At 40.5% G+C, this 17964-nt stretch overlaps 1 protein-coding gene across 9 annotated transcripts in view; it reads right to left on the bottom strand.

Annotated features, from left to right (window-relative positions):
* GRIN1 (glutamate ionotropic receptor NMDA type subunit 1) overlaps window positions 1-17964 on the bottom strand; it is a 135960-nt gene that overhangs the window by 62163 nt on the left and 55833 nt on the right. For all 9 annotated transcript variants that reach the window (XM_073599906.1, XM_073599907.1, XM_073599914.1 and 6 more), the window contains 3 exons: window positions 13250-13371; window positions 8086-8260; window positions 5327-5471 (listed from right to left, as the gene is read on the bottom strand). In XM_073599906.1, the coding sequence (XP_073456007.1) occupies window positions 5327-5471; window positions 8086-8260; window positions 13250-13371 (442 nt within the window). The remainder of the gene's footprint in view (window positions 1-5326; window positions 5472-8085; window positions 8261-13249; window positions 13372-17964) is intronic.

The following is a 17964-nucleotide window of genomic DNA, read 5'->3' as shown; positions in this document are numbered from 1 at the left end:
GCACTATAGGAACAATCACTTCTGAACTGTTGCCCTGAGAGTCATAGATCAGTGCTTAAGGGGAAGCAGATTAGTATATTGACTTTCTGTTCTTTAGGCTCAGGTATATTTCCATCAGAAGGTACTTTTGTCAGAGTCAGAGGCTAGCTTTCTCCTCTCTGACTGCTTGAAGTCTCTTCCCATTTTACCTTCTCTTGGTCATTCTTCAAATCTTTCTTCTTAAGTGTAGACAGGCCTTTATCTTTTACTTGGGACATGTTACAGTAGAGCTTGGTGACGCTAGCAGCAGTAACTCAAATGGATTCAGCCCCTGTCTCTCCTCTAATCTTGTGCTCAAGCCATTAACACAAGGCTTAAATCCCTTCAGACATCAGTCAGGTCCACTCTTCCTCAAAAGGTTCAGTATTGTGCAGCCTTTTGGATAGGGCATCTGTTCTATAAAAATAGTACTTCAACTTATCCACCACTGCTTACTTAAAGTCCAATAACTCTGAGGTAGGATAGATCTTTATTAGCAGGGATGAGGCTCTGGTTCTTATATGTGATAGGTCGTAGATATCCATCATGTTCTTGATATAGACACCCACCCAGTCCTTCTCTGCTGGCATCTGCATAGAGTTAGTAGGGCCGAGCTGGGCTAGCCGAGATATGCCGGTTCACATTGGTAGGACCCCTTGTCTTGTATTGGCTCTCAAGACATTCTGGCCCATTTGACTTGACAGGCCTGACCTGGCAGCTTTGAATCATCTTCTTCTTCATTTCTCAGAAGCTTGCTGAAGAGAAGCATAGGGACTTCTAGACCCTCAGATGACCCCAGTCCTCTTTAACTGCCAGCTGTACACTAAGGTTCTCTAAGTCTTATAAAGAAATCTGCAAGGACCTCTCCCTTAATGGTTTATTGGAAATTAATTGAATGTTGGGTATTCTAAGGATACCCCACGTTACACTGGTTCTTAGAGAACAGTTCTCCCAACTACAGAAATAAAACTTAGAGTCTGTCTTTCCATTTATGTGGAATAGGGATATTTGTTTTGTAGAACTGTTCTGCCAGAATCTCACTTTGCTTTCCTCCACTAAAACAGATGGTAAGATGGGGGTAGCTGGGTTCATCTGCCCAAGTAGCATCCAAGCCCATAAATGCACAGGTAAATTAGTGGTGAAAACAGTGAGAAAAGTACTCTTCCTTGGGCCTTTTGTAACACTGTAGTTAAGATTCCTTTTGATAATCAATTTTAACTCAGATTCTTTTTCCCCATTCAGATCAGCTTCCAGCACAATTTAAGGACACAGCTGTAGAACTTTCTCTGTCTTCGCCATCCTCCATAGCATTCACACACTTTCTTCTGGGCCTTCTGCTTTTGAACCAATTGTTGGTACACCAACTGCTGCATGGAGAGCACATTCTCCAATGCAGAGTCTTTCTATGAGACAAGGGGGCACAGGAGTTGCCTTACTAAATCTGTATTCATCCCCATGACTAAGGAAATCTTGATGGACCCAGGGGGTCAAGGTCACTTGATGGAGAGCGTTTCCAAGGTCCTTGGTTGTCTGATAACTAAAGGGTCCTACGCTAGCTTAACTTGGAGATATCCATCATATTGGATCATACTGGAACTTCTCAGTGTCATTTGTGCACCAAAATCAAGGAAAACCTTCATGTTAGATATATGCAATTCATTTCATTATAAATCTAAATTTGGACGAATGTTTGGTTATTCTGAGATTCAGCTGTATCTCCCCCACCTTCCTGAACCATACCAGGCCCTCAACATGAGGGGAGTGCTTTTGGGGTGGGGGAGTCTTTTCTGTCCCCCCCAAACATATGCTGCAAGAATTTAGGTAGTAATAGGTTGTGCAGTTTTGCTGATAATGTTTTAAGTTCTGTATAATTTCTGAGGCTGGTCCCCATAAAAGAGACCTTCACCCTCTCTAACTACTTTAGTTAGTTTTACTCCTCCCCCCTTTAAAACAATTGGATATTCAGCATTTTTTCCCTCTTCTGTGAGCCCACTCTTCCAACTTTTCTCGCCAAGCAGAAATCCTTGTGTTAATGCTGCTTGACTCGTACTCCGAGGATTTCTAGTTGGCGTTCTCACTTCGACTAAATGAGCTACAATGTTGTTGGTCAGTTATAGGCTAACCCCCTGGAAACAGGCAAGAATGCTTCTCTTCCACTCCAACAAGGCGGATGTGGTCTGATCCATTCACTTGTCTAGAACGAACACTTGGCTGTCAGGTGCCAAGTCCACCACTGCCTGATGAATTTGCCCTTTCTCCCAGGAGACCCCAGGAATGTTCATGATTACATTCAACACCAGTCTTCTAAGTTGCTCCTTTCATAACTTGGGAGCGATGCCACAGTTGACTCCCGTCCAAACACAGCCAACTGGTTCCAGGCTCACTGGAAGGTATAGACCCTCTTCTGGAGCCTGTTAATGTAACAGCACAATTGAGAACAGCATATTCCTGGAACCACCGCAACACATATGCAGCAGTAATTCCTGTTCAACACAATACTTATGCAGCAGCTAGCTGGGCCATAGTTGGGATAACACTACAGAGGTAATAAGTGTCATCACTGGAGGATTTTATTTTCTTTCATTCATGTATTGTAAGTAATAAAAGTCACTGCTATGTTTACAAAAGTAAGAGATTAGGGGAAAAGGCAGCCATGATGGTTCAGCAGCTTTATCCTCCTGGTTAAGTGACTGTGTTGAAATGCATGAAAGCATGGTTGGACCTGTGATTTTAATGGACAAGTGGCAGTTAAAGGGAACCTGTCGACAATGAGTTTTAGAAATAACAGCACTGTTCATAAAAATGTAATTATCTTAGTTGTACAAATAATTGCTTACTCCCTAACATCATTCTGCCACCAGCGTGAGGCCAGGTGGATATATAACCAACGGGCGACTTGCCCACCTGGCCTCAACACTGCACTCTCATTCAACCTCTTTCTGTGATGCTCTTTTCCTTGCAGTAAACGATTATGTTATTAATAAACAACTGAAATTACAGGTAGAATCTATTACATGTCTATACCTGCCAATTGACACTGCAGGCAGACCTTCACCCACTTTCAGTTGTATAATATTACTAACATTCACTAGATGGGGCTATTCCTTATATGTGTTTTATCCTGCAGCAAATGATCATGTTATTAATAAACAACTGAAATTACAGGTAGAATCTATTACATGTTTATATATGCCATATATGATATTCATATGATACTGCAGGCAGGCCCTCACTCACCTTCAGTTGTATAGTATTACTAACACCCACTAGATGGTGCTAATCCCCATTTGTGTTAATGGAAATGGAGGCTGACTGGCCCCGACACAAACCCCCCCCCCCCCTTCCTCTGCTTCGTTTTGTTTTTTCTTTCTTTTTTGTTTTTTTCTTTGTTCCTTTTTTGCTTCACTTAAATTATGATGATTTAGGGAACCATGCATTAATGATTTCTATAGTGTATTCTGTTGTTGTTGTACAAATGTTTTTGTATCAAACTCAAGGTATCTGGTCCATGTTGGACCTGTATGTATGCTCCCTGCCATTCCCCTGGATCGCTTCCACTGCCTGCTAGTAACGGTTGCCTGCTGTGGTGGGGGGACTCGGGCGTCCCTGCCTAGGGGGCGGAGCTCTCCTTTCTTCCGCCCCTATTTGCCCTTCACGCCAACGGCGAAGTATGGGCAATGTGTGTGCATCTTGGGGGGTGGAACGCGCATGCGTCCGCTCTCCTGATGCGCGCGCATCCTGGCAGGGACGTCCGGACCGGAAGCAATGCCGGAGGTCAATTCTGACCTGATTGTTTCCGGTGGGACCGCACCGCTTAAAAGATGGAGGCGCCGGTGCTGTCTGTTAGACGCATCCTGCGGCCAATCATCGTAAACGGGCGGACGCCCAATCTTGTGATTAGGAGCTATCACAGCCCCTCTCCTTCTGTTTCTACACTTAGGGGTAAGTTGAGACTAATTTGGACGTTTTTGCTTTGCTCCGCTTGGACATGTTTTTAACTGGGGGACCTTCTGTCATAACCTAAGGGATTACTTCACAGGGTCCCTGTACTACTAGCATTATAGGCTTAGCTATACCTGTTTATTATGGATACAGGTATGACATCTTTATTGGCCATGTATTACAAATGGAAAATGTTCCCCCTAAAATAAAGATATAGATATCCCAAGCAACTCATTGGTGGGCTTTGTCCCACACTTTAAATAATTATATATATTTTTTGGATTCTCTAAAATATTATATATGGCTTAATACACCCTATGAATAATGTATCTATGTGGGCGTCATATTACATTTTCTTATTTGTTTGACCATCAATGGTCGTTGTTAGTACTATTTATGATTTATTTTGAATCAGTGGAATTTATGGGTTTCCCGTCTTTGTTTCAGTACGGGTTACCAGTCTATATTGCCCTAAGTGTGTGGTCCAGGCCTCCTACTGGTATTGTCTGCCTGGGATCTGGCACCCAGGGACAGTCCGTGCTGGTTGGTTCAGCGGTTGATGTCTGGTGAATGATGGTAATAGCCTTATTCCTTTGAAATTTTAACAGTAGGTGAGCAACAATTTCATATAATTGATGTTTTTTCATGGTTATGATCTGATGTTATGTATGACCACTATATAATTTGAGACTGTTCATTATTTATACAGTTTAAATGAATCAATGACATCGTGTCTAGCCCTGATGAAGCGAAAATTCTTTTGCGAAACATGTCGGCTTTAGTCACGTAGGAATTCCGGATTCTACTACTGAATGGTCATATGTTTGTATATGTATTGACAATACTATTTTTTATTATATCTCAATAAATATTGTTAAATTTTATCAAGCTTGTCTGATTCTCACCTACTAGACTCAGCTTTTTCCTCTAAAGTCCCAATCATTTGAGGAGGGGGTTTTCCCATTTTTTCTCCCCTCCCCCCCGCCCCCTCTTCCTCTCTTTATAAATCATTCTGCCACCCTAAGGGACGCCATCTTTTCTGACCCTGTTGTGAGACTAGTGTCGCTTTTAACTGAGTTAGCCCAGACAGAGTTCACTTACCATTTTTTGGAGCGCTCTGCCTCTCTCAGAGGAAACAGAGCTGTTACTCAAGATGGCATGGTACCATAGAGCAGCATGTGCAAAATGATTTCGGAAAAGGAGCATAGATAATCATTATCAATATTTCCAACAATATCACTACATGTAAACATCACTGGTGAAAGTTCTTCTTTACACAGCTCTAGAGGTGCACTGGCCAGGTACAGTATGTGCAGAACAGTGGGAAACCTACTCAGTGCAAAGTCCAGATTGAACTGCTACTCACGTGGCTTCCATTGAATATCCCAACTTGGATGAGTTTTCGATTTTGAAGGTTCATAATGCTGTAGTTGGCAAATTTTCTGTCTCCATCCTCATTGAATTCCACCCTTCCTGTGACACCTTCTGGGTATTTGGAGGACATTAGCACCCTGACATAACAGAACACAAATATGCACTTAAAGCGGAGTTCTACTCGTTCGCAAGTTAAAAGTCAGCAGCTACAAAGAGTGTAGCTGCTGACTTTTAATAAACAGACACTCACCTGTCCCACGGTCCAGCAATGCGGCCGCCTGAAGCCTCGCTCTTCTCCCCCGCCTCTCCGTGGCACCAGCATTGCGAGTGTGGGCACCCGGCTGTGACAGCTTGTGGCTTCACTGCCGGGTGCGCACTGCACATGTGAGAGTCACGCTGCGCTCTCTTAGTGGCCAGGCAATCTTCTAGGACCTCTGACGTGTCCTAGAAGATTGCAGAGAGGGAGGGGGAGAGGAGGAGTCGTCTAGGCGGCAAGATAGGGTGGATATAAATCAATAATTTTTTTTAAAAAATCAAAAAAATCTGATTTTTTTATTTGTATCAAATTTTTTTGATTAGGATCAATTTTTTTTGATTTAATTCAAAATATTTTCATTTATATTGACTTTATTTTAATAAAATTCTTTATTTTAATTAATGCTTTTGGAGTAAAAATCTATCTAAAGATAGTTTTCTATTTAGGATACATTGAAAAATTTAGTTTATTCAGCATAAAATAGAGCTTAGTTATGTAGCATGAGGCTGTATATTCTGCAATATTTACATTTTTGGTAAACTCATTCAATGAATCCAAGCACTGCAAGCTGAGATAATATGCACTGCATTGATGCATTCACACAATTTCACCAGTAACCATGAGATAAAACAGAGTTCAGTAATATTCCTTTATCCCATTGTTTTGCAAATCTATGTACACTACAAACTGTATGATTGAATCGGTTCTGATATTGCTGTTTTACTAACCTGACAGCTTATTATTCTAAACAGGAAACCTTCATTTTGTTTGCAAATAAGTCCTTACATTTAAAGAGCATCTGTCATTTCAGATCCATCATGGCAGCACCTGCATCCACTCACTTGCTGCCGCCATGTCCCTCACCTTGTTGTGTCACTGCCACATCACCAGCCGTCCCATTAAAGTGAATGGGACTGTCGGTGAGTACATAGCTGGTCAGAGGAGGAGCCGCTGCGGGACAAAGATGACAGTTGCTCTTTAAAAATTACGAAATAAATCGAGTTGATTTAAATCAAGCCTTTTTACTGGTGATTTAAATCATGATTCAAATCGTGATTTAAATTGACTTGATTTAAATAAAATCCACCCTGCGGCAAGGCGACGAGAACAGGAAGTGGGAGCTGGGTACCTGTGAAAACTAGGTACCCACTCCCCCCCCCCCAAGTAAAAATGACATGCCAAATGTGGCATGTAAGGGGGCGAGGAGTACTTAAAGCGGAAGTTCTACTTTTGGGTGGAACTCCGCTTTAACGGTATCTACAAATGCGTGAAGCACTTCTGCAAAGAGCCCAGGGATTATTAGACAGAGCTTAAAGTATTACTAAACCCAGGACCCTGCATTCAATATACCTGCTCTCCTACAGTACACAGAACATGGGAATGTAATAGTTTTAGTAAATATAAACTGCTAAATACCTTTTCTCAGCAGCCGTTAGAGCACTCTTGTGACTTTCTATCAGTGTTTGGTTAAAGCTTGTAGGAGGAGTTTTCATTCTCCCCTGATTGTCCTATGAGGCTACAGGTGTGCTGATCACATGCACTCTCCCAAGAAAAAAAAAACTCTCTAACAATTCCCCCTCAACTGAGCATGTGCAGCTTACCAGCCCCCCCCCCGGCTCTGTTCTATCAGGGGATGGTTTGGGGACAGTGGGAGAAGGGGAGGATCAGAAAAGACAGGATCAAACAGGCTTTTTATACAATGCAGAGGATTAACCCCTTAGGTTCCATGGTGAGTATAACACGCATGCTTTACTGCTTATACAGACTCATTTTACTGTTGTGTTTTAGTAACACTTTAAGTCTCTTACAGAGAGATTTCCTCTCACTTCCTGTAGGGACAAGATATGAGGGCAAATCTGTCCAACAGGGACAGAAAACTAAATCTTTAGTTGAATGGGAAAGGGTTAGTACCAGTGACAACTGTACACATATTTTTCGTACAGGTGTCATAAGAAAGAAAGTAATAAAAATTTTCCCAATGAAGTCACAGAAATAAATTCTGAGAAAAATTTTAGCTTTTCTTCAATATAGCCTTAGGCCGGGTTCACATATGTGCGGCCGAGGTTCCCAGCATAGGGTCCAGTGTGCCCCTGTTCACCCGTTCAGGTGTGAATCAGGTCCGAATTTTTGCCTGAATTTGCACCTGAACTGGACCCAAAGACCCTTTTGAAATGCGTGAACCGGCTCCATTGAGAGCCGGCGACACTCGCATGTCATGTGAATTGGATGCGGGGAGATCCACATCCTATTCGCACATATGTGAACCCGGCCTCAACTAAAAAAAAAAATTAGGCTGAAGAAAGGCTTTAGTGTATTACTGTTTAGGAGCCAGGAAAGATTTTTTAGTTTGGCAAATTGGCAACACTTTATGCATCTGTTTTGCTTCTCTGTAGATAAACGTGTTGGGTATATTATTTTAGAAGATGCCATGTGTGGTTTATAAAATGGTTGCTTTTGCTACTTTTAGGGTAACTACTATGTCAAGTTATAATAACCTTTTGAATAGCGGCCCAGTTTTCCAGATGTTTGTATTTCCGACACACCCTCTTGGTGGGTCAGTAATGTTTTCTTTTTCAAAAAGATCGTGAATTGCCTGAGCGGTAATAGCCACTGCATCACTGATGTGAGCGGATTCATTTTTTCCATTGATCAACTGGAGACCGATGACTCCTACAACACAGAAAAATTAATAAATGATCGATCGGGTTAAAGATTATATCTGAGTATAGATAAGCAATTTTGAAAGCAGTAACATTATTTAAAGTGGAAGTGTTGGCAGAGGCAGACATCAAAAGACCCCTATTTAATCCATTTAAATATTATCTTGTAGCCTTGAATTTCCTGCACATCAGTAATTAGGCTGGGAGCGCACAGTGCTGACAACCAATCAGGTTCTCCTACATTGCACAGTGTTATCTATCCAACTAGGGAAAAACTCCAGTTTACTCCAGTTTTACCCTAATTGACAATTGGATGTGGCACTGTGGAAACCTTCACTGGCATAATGTAACGGAATCTGCTGATTGGAGGAGAGAGCACATGGATGACCATATCAGTCATATACTGCTCCTTCACTAATCATAGTCTTAACTAAGTAGCTGTATTGCTTTGATTACATTACCAAAGAGTTAAAGGGGTTGTAAACCCTCAAGGTTTTTCACCTTAATGCATTATATGCATTAGGGTGAAAAACCTTCTGTAGTGCAGCAGCCTCCCAGAGCCCCCCTTTTACTTACCTGAACCCGATCATTCTAGCAACGGGGATGAGCACAACAGCTCCAGCCGGTGTCTCAGATCCTCATTGGATAGATTGATAGCAGCAGGAGCCATTGGCTCCCGCTGCTGTCAATCAAATCCAGTGACTTGGGAGCCTGGGGGTGGGGCCGAGTCCTGCTGTCTGTGTCAATGGACGCAGCAGCAGGACTCGGGAGCGTGCCCGCACGAGTACTCCTATGGAATGCGGCTCTCCGTGGGGGGGCACTTGAGAAGAGGAGGAGCCAGGAGTGCTGCTGAGGGACCCCAGAAGTGGAGGATCGGGGGGGCCGCTCTGTGCAAAACCCTTGCACAGAGGAGGTAAGTATGATATGTTTGTTATTTAAAAAAAACAAAAACTAACCTTTATAACCCCTTTAATGGTCAGGACCCAATTGTGTTGCCACACCTTTCGAGCAAAAAAAAAGCATATACCGGCGTATAACACGCACCCCACGTTTAGGAGTGAATTTTAAGGAAAAAAACTTTTAGGAGGGAAGTTTAAGGAAAAAAACTTACATTTAAATGCCCATCAATGCAGCCTCATCAGTGTCCATCTGCAGCCTTGTCGGTGTCCTTCTGTAGCATTGTCCCCCTTTGCAGCCTTGTCAGTGTCCATCTGTATCATTGTCCCCCATTGCAGCATTGTTCCCCCATTGCAGCCTTGTCCCCCATTGTCCCCCATTGCAGCCTTGTCAGTGTCCATCAGTAGTCTGCAGCCCATTGCAGCCTTGTCCTGTGTCGTTTGCAGTAATCTGGCATTTAAAAATGGCGCCGCCGTTCTCGGACACTCTCGGTGGCTTTTGGCCATTCTTGGCGGTTCTCACCCGTTCTTGGCGGCTCTCGGACGCACTCGGCTTTCGACAGCTCACGCAGGACTGCGAGAGCCACCGAGAATGGCCGAAAGCGGCCAAAAGCCGCCGAGAGTGGACGAGAATGGCGAAAGCGGCCGAGAGCCGCCGAGATCGGCCGTGAATGGCCGAAAGCCGCGAGAACGTCCGAAACCCGCCGAGAGCCACCAAAAGGCTCACAATCGGCCGGGGGATTGGCGTATAACACGCACGCACAATTTTCCCCTGATTTTAAGGGGAAAAAAGTGTGTGTTATACACCGATAAATACGGTATATATATATATATATATATATATATATATATATATATATATATATATATATATATATATATTGATATACAGAGCCTTGGTGGAACAGGTAATTATGGGAAAGGTTTACCCTTTACTTGTAACTAAATATGTTTGTAGATTAATGTTTTAAGGAATATATTCTGTATTCCTTCATGTAAATCTCTTATTTTAACCTAATATTTTCTTCCTTGGGGTAAACTATAGATAGATGGATGTGTATTAGATAGACTTTCAACTACTCACCAATAAATGTTGTTATTGTGTTAAAGCTTTTCAAAGAACTCTCATTTAACCCAAATCATATCTGAGAGATATTAAATCTTAAATATAATAAATGGGTAACAGCTTGCACACAGTTTTTGAAGAAACCCAGCAGGTAGGTTGCTCCAAACAACTTTGAGAACTAACCACAAATCTTCTGTGGATGTAGGCTGCCTAAAATCCTTTTGTCTCTTCATGTAATCCAAGACAGAGTTGATAATGTTGAGATCAGGGTCTGCGGGGGCAAAACCATCACTTCCAGAACTCCTTGTTCTCCTTTATGTTGAAGATAATTCTATATTACATTGGCTATATGTTTAGGGTCGTTGTCAATCACACGCCTCCCTGATGTTACGGCATTATGGATAAATATCTGCCTGTATTTCTCAGCATTGAGGACGCATTAAGGACGCCATTGATCCTGGCCAAATCTCCAACTCCATTTACAGACATGCAGCTAAAAACTTGCAAGAAACTTCCGCCATATTTCACTGTTGCCTGCAGACACTCATTATTGTATTCAATGTAAGTGTAAAAACTGCGCTATAACCATCTATCTTTAAGAAAATAAGCAGCAATTCTCTTGTGTAACACAGTCACAAAATAGTAAATAAAAAATAAATAAGTATTGCATTAGATATTAAAATATAAAGTTCATATGAATTAAATTCATCTGATCAAAATGTGTCCGCAAGTAATGTGATAGTGGATCAAATCTCCTTATTAGCAGTGTCCATCATCCCTCACCAAAACCTCAGTGAATCCACCACTAGGGGGAGAACCTCCGGGGGAATCTAGAATGGAAAAGGACCTGGGGGTCCTAGTAGATGATAGGCTCAGCAATGCCAAGCTGCTGCTAAAAAAAGCAAACAGAATATTGGCATGCATTAAAAAAGAGATTAATTCCAGAGATAAAACGATAATTCTCCCGCTCTACAAGACCCTGGTCTGGCCTCACCTGGAGTATGCTGTCCAGTTCGGATCTGCAGTCCTCAGGAAGGATGTACTGGAAATGGAGCGAGTACAAAGAAGGGCAACAAAGCCCTTGAGGATATTAGTTATGAAGAATGGTTGCGAGCTCTGAACTTATTCTCTCTGGAGAAGAGACGCTTGAGAGGGGATATGATTTCAATATACAAATACCGTACTGGTGACCCTCACAATAGGGATAAAACTTTTTTGCGGAAGGGAGTTTAACAAGACACGTAAAATTAGAAGAAAAGAGGTTTAAGCTTAAACTACGTAGAGGGTTCTTTACTGTAATGCCCCGTACACACGGTTGGACTTTGTTCGGACATTCCGACAACGAAATCCTAGGATTTTTTCCGACGGATGTTGGCTCAAACTTGTCTTGCATACACACGGTCACACAAAGTTGTTGGAAAATCCGATCGTTCTAAACGCAGTGACGTAAAACACGTACGTCGGGACTATAAACGCGGCAGTGGCCAATAGCTTTCATCTCTTTATTTATTCTGAGCATGCGTGGCACTTTGTCCGTCAGATTTGTGTACACACGATCGGAATTTCCGACAACGGATTTTGTTGTCGGAAAATTTTATATCCTGCTCTCAAACTTTGTGTGTCGGAAAATCCGATGGAAAATGTGTGATGGAGCCTACACACGGTCAGAATTTCCGACAACAAGGTCCTATCACACATTTTCCATCGGAAAATCTGACCGTGAGTACAGGGCATAACAGCGGCAAGGAAAATCCAGCCGGAACCTTTCTCTGCATCTCAGGGCTCCTCCACGCCTTTGATAATACTCAGTGAGTTGAATGGGGGTTGGGTACCGGCAGCATTGGGAGGTGAAGAAGAAGCTGCGCTCCGCTCTCCGTGCATCAATCAATCATCCGAGCAAGGTGCACCGGAGCCTCGTAAGCGGTTTTTACAGCTGGTGCTGGATTCACTGAGGTTTTGGTGATGGATTATGGACACTGCAAATAAGGAGATTTGATCCACTATCACATTACTTGCGGACACATTTTGCTTAGATAAATTGAATTCATATGGACTTTATATTTTAATATCTAACGCAATTCTTATTTATTTTTTATTAACTCATTATTGTACTGCCCTCCAGCTCTTTGCGAACAAACTGCCTTTTGCTACAGCCAGATATTTCAAATTTTGTCTTATCAGTGCAGAGCACCTGCTGCCATTTTTCTGCACCCCAGTTCCTAAGTTTCCATGCATAGTTGAGTCGCTTAGGCTTGTTTCCATGTCCTACAGAAAGCAGATACTTATCTATCATGCCATACCATCAGGGAGGCGTGTTATTGGCCCCAAATTTATCCTGCAGCAGGACAACGACCCCAAACATACAGCCAATGACCATTCATTTTACTGTGTCCTAATTTTACTTTTCTTCTCCAATTTTGTTTTCTTAAAAAAATACAATAAATAGGCTAATAAGGGTTTTTTTTGTTTTTTTTTGCACAAAAACTGTTTAGAAGAAACTTCTGTATTACTCAGGCCATTTAGATCCCATTGCACCCTTAAAAAAATCTTTAGTTTGAATTCCTTTTTGACATCAATGCATTTTTTCAAATATGGTGAAATTTTACCAGTTCCTCCTGATTTTCGCAATCTTGGAGGAATGAAAATGCTCAGATTTTGCAACAATCTTTGCATGACATATTTATAATATTTTTCCCATTGAACAAGCTAGTGATGCACAGAGCATTGAACTTTCAATGCTTTTGTTTCCATCTTAAATCTGCTAAATAGGAAACCCTTCCATTTAAATGCACTTACTGTATAACTGGTAAGGTAGCCCAGCTTGCATCTTTGCCATTTACAATCTTCCCACAAGCAGCCCCAAATCTACAATGCTTGGAATTGCTGGGTCATTACCGGTGTAACTTAGCTCTGGTCACAGAATCCCAATGCTTTTCAAGTGCTACAGTGGCCTCGAAATTGCTTAAGACATAAACTTTTTTTGTAAAGTTGAGGTTGTATTGCATTGTGTTCTTTAAGTGTGATAAGGTCACATTACCATCAGGTGCATATCGTAAGGCACTTCCAGAAATTTCCCTTTCTCCAACCAACCACACATAGCCAGAGCCTGTCATGTCTAGCACAGCTGCTGTCTTGTACACGGTACTGGCATCATCCTCACTGGAATAAAAAAGAAAAAAATTAGAAACTAAAACACTATATACACTATATTGTCAAAAGTATTGTGACGCCTGCCTTTACATGCACAGGAAATTTAATGGCACCCCAGTTTTAGTCAATATTTAGGGTTCAATATTGAGTTGGCCCACCCTTTGCAGGTATAACAGCTTCAACTCTTCTGGGAAGGCTGTCCACAAGGTTTAGAAGTGTGTCTATGGGAATGTTTGGCCGTTCTTCCAGAAGGGCTTTTGTGAGGTCAGGCACTGATGTTGGACGAGAAAGTCAGACTCGAAGTCTCTGCTCTAATTCATCATAAAGGTGTTCTATTGAGTTGAGGTCAATAATAGGACAGGAATTGGTAATGTGTGTACCAAACCTGGTCCGTCTATTCCAATATAGCATACAAGCGAAAACCTCGTGCTCAAGGCACGGTGTGACCCCTCTAGATTTTAAAAGGCAGACCAGGTATTCATGTAAAAAAAAATATATTTATTGAAATCACACAGTAAAATTGTATTAGCAAGAAAGGTATAACAATCAAGGATATATATACGTTATACAATGTTAGTAGCAAAAAGATTGGATACAAACATTGGCATGGATCTCAGCTACCCTATGTGCATTGATGGGCTAGCAAGAGTACATGCTACAAAATGATGCCTGACATGTTTCGGACCGTGTAGTCCTTCCTCAGAGGCTTAATGTCATTTGGAAAATCGGAAAGTATTCTACAATATAGATATAAGGAATATTAGTACAATTTAGTAAGAAACATACTATGTATTTAAAAATCTTTTCTCAAGAGTTCTTGCAGTGTTTTTCCATGTGCCTACTCTCCTGTTTTTCTATAGCCACTCGTGGGTCCGGTGTGTGAGTGCATCTCGTCCAGACCCCTCCCTTTGATTGCACCCACTGGCCCGGGAGAATCCAGCCAATATTCATCTTTCCCTGGTTTTAATCAGCAAGTAGCTCGCCCATGTAAGTACAATTTCTGATGCTATAACATCAATATATATGTGCAAGCATGCAGCTTTTTTGCTAATAGCAAAATTATGAGAAAAGATTTTTAAATACATAGTATGTTTCTTACTAAATTTTACTAATATTCCTTATATCTATATTGTAGAATACTTTCCGATTTTCCAAATGACATTATGCCTCTAAGGAAGGTCTACACGGTCTGAAACATGTCAGGTTTCATTTTGTAGCATGTACTCTCGCTAGCCTATCAAAGCACATAGGGTAGCTGAGATCTATGCCAATGTTTGTATCCAATCTTTTTGCTACTAACATTGTATTATGTATATATATCCTTGATTATTATACCCTTCTTGCTAATGCAATTCTACTATGTGATTTTAATAAATATATTTTTTTACATAAATACCTGGCCCGCACTAGGTTTTCTCTTGTATTGAGTTGAGGTCAGGACTCTGTGCAGGCCAGTCAAGTTCCTCCACCCCCAACTCGCTCATCCATGTCTTTATGGACCTTGCTTTGTGCACTGGTGTGCAGTCATGTTGGAACAGGAAGGGGTCATCCCCAAACTGTTCCCACAAAGTTGGGAGCATGAAATTGTCCAAAATGTCTTTGTATGCTGACACCTTAACTGGAAATAAGGGGCCAAGCCCAACCCCTGAAAAACGTTCTCACACCATAATCTCCCCTCCACCAAATTATTTGAACCAGTGCACAAAGCAAGGTCCATAAAAGACATGGATAAGCAAGTTTGGGGTGGAGGAACTTGACTGGAGTGCACAGGGTCCTGACCTCTACCCGATAGAACACCTTTGGGATGAATTAGAGCAGGGACTGCGAGCCTGGCCTTCTTGTCCACATCAATGCCTGACCTCACAAATGCACTTCTAGAAGAATGGTCAAACATTCCCATCGACACACTCCTAAACCTTATGGACAGCCTTCCAAGAAGAGTTGAAGCTGTTATAGCTGTAAAGGGTGGGCCAACTCAATATTGAACCCTACTGACGAAGACTGGGATGCCATTAAAGTTCATGTGTGTGTAAAGGCAGGTGTCCCAATACTTTTGACAATATAGTGCATGTGTGTGTGTGTGTGTATATATATATATATATATATATATATATATATATATATATATATATATCAAACTAAGATAAATTAAAATAAGGAGGGTAAGTGTTGCATTCTTAATATTTTTAGCAAAGAGAATTAGGAATAAGATTGATAAATATAATCCTATTATTATTCTATAAATTATACCAATATACACTTTTAACAGACTATGGGCTCCATTCACGAAGCGGTATTTTTCTCTTTAAAATTTGTGTTAAAATTGTTCATAGTGTTTTTCAAAAAAATGTTTGCAATTCACAAAAAATTGCTACCAAAATACCACATGCGGTTCTTAGATTGAGTTCAAGCTCTAACATTCTGAGATCCTTTATATAAAAAAAAGCTTGTATTTTGAGTTTTGTTATAAAATGGCTATTTGGAGGGATCTTCCTTGGTCAGTAAAAAAGCTCCCCAGATGTGTTTTTTTTTTTGTTCTTCTGGATTATTTTGTCTTTTCTGCTTTTGTGGGCACTTCATTTGATCATGGGAAAAACTGGTTAGATCATTAAAGGTGTGAACACGTGGTAATGCATATTTTTAGCTTGTAAGAACTGCTTTAAAGGATTGCCATTATTCTGTTATATTAATGCAATGATATATGGGATCATGTTGTCCCAGGCTAGGTGCTTTCTGAGTGAAACCTTTTCAAAATGTTCAATAAAATCTAATATTAAAAAAAGAAAATACTGCATGCGGTATTTATCGAAATATGCAGTATTTATCTCATGAAACCATTGGGGTATTTTATCTCATGCAGTATCCAGTGGGATAGATACAGTGGAGACGAATTGGAACCCCTGTCAGTTTGTATTGCTAATAAAGTGGTAAAATGATTTAAAACGTAGAAATATGCCAACTGACTCAAGTCAGTGCGGTCCCTGCAGCATATGTATTAATACAAAAGGAAAAAAGGTGACTAGAATACCAGTCAAAGTAAAGCTGCTCTCACAGGACACACGTGGTGTATTAAAGACAACTAAGTTCTATTAAGTAAATAGAAAATATCTTTAAATGTGTCAAATATTAAATGAAAATAGTATAAAAAATTACACACATATATAAATACCCTTCTTCCACCAATGCAAAAGACAACATTGTCTTTTGTATTGTGGAAGAAGGTTATTTATATACTGTTTGTGTGTAATTTTTGATACTATTTTCCCCTGGTAACCTCTTGAGGATCCTTAGGCTTCCATGGAACCCTGGTTGCTAAGTCATATATCTTTGGACAGGTCTGTTTTTTTCTTATTAGAGAATAGACATTGTCATTCTCTCATGTTCCTCAGAGTGTCACTCTGGTATCCATCTGTCAAACCTTCAAATTAATGAAACCCCTCTCCTAATAGCTCAAGTTCCACACCTTTGTAAGAATACTTGTCTATTCATAATCACATTCTGTGTTGAGAATATTTGAGTAACTGAGGGGGAGCTCTTCTGACTTCCATCATCCAATCACGTGCAAGCAAAAAATTTCCTTGCATGTGATTGGGTATTCTTTGTAAAGTGAAGCTTTACCTCATTTACTAAGCTCTGGAGCAACTTGCAGAGTAGAACCCTCTCCACTCCACCCAAAACAAAAAAAAGTTGTATACTTTAGGTAAATCAGCCCCAATGATTTCCATATTTCCATATTTAGGTTTCTATGCATTACTGTTGAGAGAACTGATCCAAAAAGGCAGAGACTACTCAAAATTGGCTATTATATTTTTACATTCCTTAAATACCGCATACTTGGACCACTACTTAATTACCACATGCATTTAATTACTTATTTTCTTCTGTGAATTGACTTTAACCCCTTTTCATGCGGTATTTACTGACAGTTTTGAGCGTTTTGCAGTAAATACCGCAAAACTGATAGTGAATTGACAGTTGCAGGATCAAATGCGATATTAAAGGGAAAATGTGTCCAGACACCTACAGTACATGCTGCATGCGATCTGGTTCTGTGAATAGAGCCCAATATCTTTATTTTGATGTCTTGTACTGTTCTAGAAAGGAAAATCTCTTAATATTTATTGATAAAATCTTATACCATAAGTATTACCAAAGAAGCAAAAATAAACTAAACTGTTTAATTACATTTTATTGGCTATTTTAAAAGAAAAATTGTTGGTTTTTTTTTATAATTAAAGAAATAGTTATATTCTAAAATATGTATTTTTGAAGAAAAAAACATTGCCTACCTGATTCTTGTATTTTAAAAATGAAAACAAAAAGTGTAACTTTTAAATATTTTTGTGGGGAGCAGAGGGAACAAGAGGGAGGACGAAAGGAATGATGGCACAGTGCAAGCATTTTGTTATTAGGTTAATAACATTTATAATAAGTATTTTTCAAAGTCTGTGAAGATGTACAGTATGTATATTAATCCATAATGGCAAAGAGAATTGGGGAATGTAGCATTTCTTGGACAGTGTTAGCAGTACAAAATGTTATATTTGTCCAAATTATGGTTCAGTTAGTCGGCCTGGAGAATACAGCAAGAAATTTGATGTC

The sequence above is a fragment of the Aquarana catesbeiana genome, linkage group LG09 (genome assembly GCF_042186555.1).
Source record: "Aquarana catesbeiana isolate 2022-GZ linkage group LG09, ASM4218655v1, whole genome shotgun sequence".
Classification (NCBI taxonomy): Eukaryota; Metazoa; Chordata; class Amphibia; order Anura; family Ranidae; genus Aquarana; species Aquarana catesbeiana.
This window is presented reverse-complemented; position numbering and strand designations above follow the sequence as displayed.